The sequence below is a fragment of the Salminus brasiliensis genome, chromosome 1 (assembly GCF_030463535.1).
Source record: "Salminus brasiliensis chromosome 1, fSalBra1.hap2, whole genome shotgun sequence".
NCBI classification, from domain to species: domain Eukaryota; kingdom Metazoa; phylum Chordata; class Actinopteri; order Characiformes; family Bryconidae; genus Salminus; species Salminus brasiliensis.
This window is the reverse complement of record NC_132878.1, coordinates 26,302,134-26,310,092: the sequence shown is the minus strand read 5'-3', so window position 1 is coordinate 26,310,092 and position 7,959 is coordinate 26,302,134. Positions and strand designations below refer to the sequence as shown.

The 7,959-nt window shown below is 40.5% G+C and overlaps 1 protein-coding gene across 1 annotated transcript; it reads left to right on the top strand.

Annotated features, from left to right (window-relative positions):
• Positions 1 to 7,417, top strand: nono (non-POU domain containing, octamer-binding). Its single transcript, XM_072676475.1, has 10 exons — positions 1 to 89; positions 993 to 1,146; positions 1,879 to 2,072; positions 2,623 to 2,924; positions 3,458 to 3,553; positions 3,799 to 3,995; positions 4,558 to 4,742; positions 5,708 to 5,738; positions 6,635 to 6,714; positions 6,858 to 7,417. Exons 2-10 carry the CDS (start codon positions 993 to 995, stop codon positions 6,948 to 6,950), a joined length of 1,332 nt encoding a protein of 443 aa, XP_072532576.1. The 5' UTR covers positions 1 to 89; the 3' UTR covers positions 6,951 to 7,417.
• Positions 7,418 to 7,959: the final 542 nt, after the last annotated feature.

Sequence of the window (7,959 nt, the reverse complement as noted above, 5' to 3'; positions counted from 1 at the left end):
GGTTGAGTTGAGAGTTGCTCCTCCTCCTTCAGTCTTCTTTGTGGGCAACCTAGTTTTTGTGTGCGGCGGAATATTTCATCTACTTTAAGGTAACGGACCTTTTTTATGGTTTATAAATTCTTTTAAATTAATAACGCTAGTGTTTATTAATGCAATTAGTCTGTTCACAGTAAATGCAGTGAAAATCTCTGTCGCCGAAGCTCTGAATCAGTGCATGTGAATGAGCTAGCTGAGGGGGCTAGCTGGCTAGCTAGTAGCAGAGAATCTCTGCATTAAGCCTTGTGGCTCCTGCACCACGATGTTAGCTAAATAAAACAGTACAACTACCAGAGTCTGTGTCTAACTACTGACAGATTGCTCATTTCTCATTTAGCTTCTTACATGTCTAAGTTCATATCAGATGTGGTTAGCCTGTGTATTTCTAGCGTTATGTAGCTAGTTAGCTAGCTGTGTAGCTAGCCTACCTGCGTTAGCCTGAAAAGACCATCATTTAAAAATGGTGTATAGTGAGCTGAAATGATGTTCGTCTGCTGTTTAAAGATATGGTTCAGTTAGACTTTTATAAGGTTGCTGGGACGTTTAGCTAGTTTTAATTGCTGCCTGTGTGGAGCTCGATGTATCTCTTTGTCATACAGTCGTTACTTGCAGCGATGCTAGCCAGCGTAAGAGATTTATTATGTATTTGTTCCTTGGTCCCTATTCCCTACTCCCTATGTAGTGCGCGACATAACTCTTTAAGAAGTGGTTTGTGAACCCTGGTAGTGCTCTGGGTCACCATATGGACTTCTGCCCTATTCACTTCAGTCACTTGGACCAAGCACCAGCTGGACTTGCTCTTTGTCTGTGATCACAGATGAAAGACTTTTTTATTGCTGCAGCTTTCCTCTCTGTCTCGTTGTGTTTTAGTTTTTAGATTTTTGGGTTTCAAGTAAGATTTGTTGCCTTTGGGTGTGTATGATCAGTTTGATTACTTTTTCTCCTCTCCTTCTCAGATGCAGGGAAACCGAGGACCTCGTCCCGAGCACCACAACCATGGCCCCCCGAGACAGCAGAACAACCCCCAGCACGAACAGCAGAGGAAGCCCGGTGGAGGAGCGGACAACAGCAATGGGCAGCACACTGACTCCACCGACCAGGCCAGCCCCAGTAAGGCTGTGTTTACTTTGTGTTCACGTGGCATAAATCAGTTTTTGCTATTTTATTTATTTTTTATTTTTAAGAAGAGCATTTTTTTTATATTTATGCACTAAAAACATTTGTAAAGTGGCATTAATGTTAGTTAAGTAATGCGTAATGTTAGTTTAAGGCTGTGTAGAATATGCATTATGCGGTGCTATATTGCATACATGCAACAAATTTCACCACCTTTTGGTTATAGAGAGAGGGGTTGAAAATGGCCTTTTTTGCTCTAGTTGTAACAGTGTAAACGAAGTATACATTAAATCAACCCTTCCCCTCCTTACATGTCTGCAATGTGTTATCTGGATATTATTTTATGTACTGTTGTATTTATCTGATTATATATATCTATCATAGTGGGTTCGGTATTAAGCAGGCACTACTATTACTACATGTTCTGCCCAGCTCTTTCCATAAGACCTTGGATTCATGTGTGTTACATAGCCATGAGGAGGACAGGTGTCGCTTGCTTGTCATTGTTGTCTAGTGTCAGAGGTTAATCTCTAGGTCAGTTGAGAAGTGATTGATTGGTTGGCATGTATGGCACTTTTTCTTTTTTTCTAGTGCTGTTCAATATGAATGTATATTGTGAAATGTGCCTGCACATTTGAACAGTACTGCAGCTATATTGCTACGTAGTTCAGCTATTATTCTAGACCATTTGTTGTGACTAAAATTGACTATTTTTGTCTTGCTCAGATGATGCCTTGACCATAGACCTGCAGAGCTTTAGAAAGCCTGGAGAGAAGACCTACACACAGCGCAGCCGGCTGTTTGTGGGGAACCTGCCGGCTGGCACCACCGAAGAAGAAGTGGAGAAGCTCTTCTCCAAATATGGCAAACCCTCTGAGATCTTCATTAACAAGGACCGCGGGTTTGGCTTCATCCGACTGGTAAGGGTGGTGGCTAAGCCTGACAGACTTGAATGTTAGACTGTGTCCCAAATGAGAAAGCAGTGGCAGTAAATGGGCCTGCTTTGCCCCTACAGCAGTACCACTGTTTGAGTGCTTTAGGGAGGATTCTTAGGGGTTCACCATTACCCCTAAACAAGTTATGAAGTTATTCAATTTTTTTTTTTAAATTAAGCAAAATTTAGTTCCAATGGTGACGCATCCATAAAATCATAACAGGCTGCTTTTATAATTGCTTATGTAATTAATCATTGTCATTATTTCTCATGCAAATTGGTTGTAATTTTGATGATTTTGGGGCGCACAGGCAATATAAACGTGAATGAATGTAGGATGGGGCAAAGTGACCTTGTCTGTAGTGGTGCGTCAGTGCCACTTGTTTACCGAGATTGAGCTATGTTTCCCCTGCCTGTCAGTTCTTTATGATTGTGAACCTAATCTGCAGGTCAAGACAGTAGGTGGGAAAGCAGTCATGTTAAATCCCACTGCTCTCTCAGGAGCCATTAATGATGGTCCTCTTCTCTCCTCTCAGGAAACAAAGACACTGGCTGACATCGCCAAAGCTGAACTGGACGACACATTGTTCCGTGGCCGCCAGATCCGTGTGCGCTTTGCCACTCATGGTGCAGCATTGTCTGTGAAGAACCTTCCTCAGTTCGTCTCCAACGAGCTTTTGGAGGAGGCCTTCGCCATGTTCGGCCCGATCGAACGTGCCATCGTCATTGTGGATGACCGAGGCAGACCCACCGGCAAAGGCATCGTAGAGTTTGCCAACAAACCATCAGCCAGGAAAGCTCTTGATCGCTGCGCTGACGGAGCGTTTCTGCTCACCTCGTGAGTTTTTCAGACAATGCAGTACTGATCCTGAATCAGCTACACGTTTAAATGTATCAGAACAAGTTTATTTAAACGTGTTTCTACAGTTCTTTTGCCTTGTTAATGTTAGCTAGTGCTAATTGGCTAAAGAAACAAAGCTTGTTTCCCTCGTCCCTTTTCTACAGTAGCTGTAACAGCCAAATATGAACAGCTTGTTAAATCCTCTGATCTGTTGAACCTAGACAGATAAAAAAAAAATCCCTGGGTTTTAATTTGTGGGTTAGTTAGCACTGATGGAATGAGGTTTTTAGGGAAATATTGAACCATGACGCATTCTTTTTGCTGAGGGGAATATCACTATTTAATTTTCATGATTAAGTATGGGGGTATGCTTTTCTGAGCAAATCACAGGATAATAAGCGCCCTGATTCATTAGATTTAGGATACGTAGTGTGTTTGGTAGTAATATTTATGATGGTTGTATTTTTATGTATTGGTCACCTTTGGTGTAGCAGTTCTAAGCAGCTGTGTGTATGTGTGCGCTTGCTCAGGTTTCCTCGGCCAGTAATGGTGGAGCCCATGGATCAGCTGGATGAAGATGAGGGACTTCCAGAGAGGCTGGTCAGCAAAAATCCTCAGTACCACAAGTGAGTTTTTCTCACAAAGGTTTTCATGATTAGCGTTTTCTTTTTCATGTTAGTCTCTGCTTAGTTTTACTTTGCTACCACAAGGGAGTGTCGTATACTGTAAAATGGGCTAGCATTAAACATCAATAAAATCTAATCATTTAGGTGAAATCATACATATTTTGATTGTGCTTTTCATTCATAATTTGATGTAATTGAAAAGCAATGTAAAGAAAATATTTTAATTTCTCTTTCGTCTTCCCTAGGGAGCGTGAGCAGCCTCCTCGTTTTGCTCAACCTGGCTCGTTTGAGTATGAGTATGCGATGCGTTGGAAGGCTCTGATGGAGATGGAGAAGCAGCAGTTTGAGCAGGTGGACAGGAACATTAAAGAAGCTCAGGAGAAATTGGAGCAGGAGATGGATGCGGCCAGGCACGAGCATCAGGTCATGCTCATGAGACAGGGTGAGTCTGAAAACATTGTTTGCGTGTCCCTTTCCTCTAGAGGTGGGGGATATGGCCAAAGTCTTCCCACAGTGTTTCATGGGCAGTGGTGGCTCAGCGGTTAGAGCGCCAGGATATTAATAACAGGGTTGTGGGTTCGATTCCCGGGCTCGGCAAGCTGCCACTGTTGGGCCCTTGAGCAAGGCCCTTTACCCTCTCTGCTCCCTGGGCGTGTGTGTGTGTGTGTGTGTGTGACAGACCAGATGGGTTAAATGCGGAGGACACATTTCGCTGTACAGTGACAAATACGTGCACCTTTATCTCATGGCTTTCAATGGTAATAAATACCAAGCTGTTATGTTCAGTTGAAAATGCCTTATTAGTGGTAATGCAGTAGATGCAACAAATTGTTTTTATTTTATTTTTTTCAGTTCATTGAGTTAGTAACAAAGCCAAATACACTAGTTGTGTAAAACAAGTTGTGTAAAAAGTAGTGGAGCTTAAGTGGAGGGTAAATCTTAACAAATCCACAGTTGATTTTAAACCTGTGTGCTTTAAAAACTTGCTTCTATTTCTCTCTCAGATCTGTTGAGGAGGCAGGAAGAGCTGAGGCGTATGGAGGAGGCGCACAACCAGGAGGTTCAGAAGAGGAAGCAGCTGGAGCTGCGCCAGGAGGAGGAGCGGCGCCGCAGGGAGGAGGAGCTACGGGCCCACACAGAGGATTTAATGAGGAGACAGCAGGGCCAGGGGGGAAACTTTGCAGAGAAAGTACGTTTTTGATCCATCAGTACATGCACTACACGCATGCAAGTTGCCAAGGAAGGAGATTTTATACTATCTAATATATACACACAGGGCCAGGGGGTGGATTAGCTGGGATTGTACATGATGCTTACACACACACACACACACACACACACACACACACACACACACTAGGGCTGCATACTATATTGCTGTTTTTTTCCTTAATATTGAAGTTGCACTCAATGGTGACTGTATTTGTTTTACCCAGATAATTTAGTTATGTTAAATGAGTATCGTGATGTGTCAGAACTCCTGACAGTTTTAGGTTGAAATTCTTACAGCATTACAGTTGTCTTTTCCTTATAGCACTGATACCAAGTGTAATGTCAGAGTGCTAAAGACAAAATCATACTATGACAAAGAATCACCACTTGTCTTAACACCAAGGTCCAGACTGTGGCTCAGTGGTTAGAATGCTGGTTTAGTGATTACAGGGTTGTAGTTTGATCACCAGAGTCCACTTCTTTTCTTTTTTTTTTTTTCTTTTTTTTTTTTTTGGTCATCGCATTATTCTTCAAAAGCAGGCAAGTAGAATGTTTCCTTGGTGTTGGCTTATTTTAAATACATAAATGGACCTAAGCCATTGGAAATCAATGACTTGATATTTTAAACAGCTCTACACATCATGCTGTGAACATTTGATTGGTTATTGGGTTATTTAAATATTGCAGCATATATTAGTAATTTAAAGGCCACTGTTTAATATTTAAACAATACACTGCAGCCTTTCCCACACACTTCAACAGATCAATGGTAAATCATGCTTTTCTGTTTATTCATTCTTTGTCTGTTCATCTTAAAAATTGGGAAACCCTGTATATACACAGGCAGACATGTTTTCACACGCATGTATGTTCCACATGTATTGCGTTTAAGTGACTTCATATTTGTCATTAATGCCTCTGGTGTTTCTGCTTGCTTTTCAGAGGGAACAAGACATGAGAATGCACATGGGAGGTGAGTCACTACACTAAATGATGAATTTCAAAAATGAGTTTAAGAGCTACAGTCTTTAAATAAGGATTCAGGAAGGTTTTCTGCTGTGATTTTTAGAAGCATTCTTGGTTTTGGCAAAAAAAGAGCACAATGTCAGGTAGAACTTCATCAGACCGTTTAGGAACCTTTTAGTTTTGAATGTGTGCCATATAGTGGTTCAGACTTGCCAATCAAAAGCCATCAAACAGTTTTACATGTACACACAAGCTAATTGTTTATTTTACTTTGGTTTTTCTATTTAAAACTCTAAAAATAACAGCTGCTACTACTGCTGGTTTGAGCTTGGATTGGTGTGATATTTGCATATTGTGGCTTAAGGAAAGCTTGAAGTAATTATTTATCTTATCACAGAGATTAACACATGATCATTCAGTTCTAGCACAAATGCAACACAACCAGGGCACAGAAGAAAGCTTGGTAAATCATTTTTTTTATATAAATATAAATACTGCAAGACTTCTACCAGTGCAGAGTTGCAGGTAAAACAATGCCATCTGGTGTGCTGATGCAGAGCTGCTGCTAATTCCAGTGCCACTATATTGATCACACACGTTTTACTGGGATGCATGAATGTCCATGTAAACTAGATGTGATGACCTTTTTTCTTTTATTTTTTTTTCTTCCCTCGACTGTTAAAACAAGTGTCATTTGTGTGCTGGGCTGAATTCACATAGAAACTACTACTGCAAGCAGGGATTTTTGGTTTCAGTCTGCAAACAAATCTCAATGAAGCTGCATTTGACAGAGGATAGGCATTGCAAGCACTGGTATACTGTGCTAGCTATATACCTGTAACTAGCAGTGTGTGAAATCCTAACCCACCTGTGACTCTCAATTTTCTCTCTGTGGGGTTAAAGGTCAGGGCCTGCCCATGAACAGGAACCCAATGGGAGGAAACGCTTCATCTCCAGGTGCACCCAACCTGACTGCCAACGAGGTAATGGCTTAAGTCTGTGCATAAATCTCAGTCATGCCATACATGCAAGATCACTTTTATTCATAATTTTTCTTTATTGGGTGAATGTGGAAAATAAAATGCGTCAACTTATTGCTGCATTATTTTCCTTCGCTTTCTCTCAGAGTCCTGGAGGGAATCCCGGTGGTCTTCCTCTTCCATTCCCTCGCCCAGGACCTCCAATTGACTTTGGCCCCAACAAACGCCGCAGGTTCTGAGACCCTACAACAGACCACCCTCCCCTTTCTATTTCTTTCTCTCATCGTGTCTCTTTCTCCCTCCCTCTCTGTCTATCTTTTCTGGATTATTTTTTTACACACACACACACAAACTGTACAATATTTTTAAGTCCAGCCCATGGATTGGTAGCTTCTCTGGCACACATTTTAAAAAAACATGTGGCTTCTGTGTGGAGTTTGTTTTAAGCTTATACAGAGTATTAATTTCAATTTGCTCCTGAAGATTTATTATCTTGTACCTTACGGGTGGGGAAAACTCGTTTTTTGTATAGACCTTTTTGTTTTGTTTTTCTGTTTTATTGTGTTTTCTTTTTTTTCGTATTTTTATTTTGTATTTCACCCAGTGTACTTTTTATATAGAATTAGAAAATTCATTTGTCGGTCACATTTTCTGAAATACCCACATTTCTAAACGCCTTACAATAAATCAGAATTCCATGTTACAATGTTATCTTACCTGGTCTTTTTTATTTATTTATTTATTTTTTTTAAACACTTGTTATATTGCAATCATAAATTCAGTAAATCCTCACAGTATCTGCCAGGCTTGACTACATGCCAGAGGGTCACAGGCTGCACCCAAAACCAGATATTACCATACTAAACATACTGTAGTGAATGTTCTACTAATGTTGATTAGCTTTTATACTCTTATGGTAGGTTTATTTATAAAAAAAAAAATTGGACCTGGTTGTAGTCTGGGTCTCAGACTCCTTGACAACACTTTGGTGAAAATGTTGATTTTAATACTGCTTAAGTATTGCAGTGAAATGATGCTTGCTAATTGCAGGTAACCGCTTGAATCTAAGAGTACTCCAGTTAAGATGCATGCACTGAGATCTGATTACTGAGCTAAAATCCAGCTCTCTCTATTGGATTTCTAGATCATACTCTGATTTTATTTATTTATTTATTTTTTTGTTTACATGACCACTTGAATAATCCAATTACGGCATAAATGATTGGATTGCTAAGTGCATGTAAACTT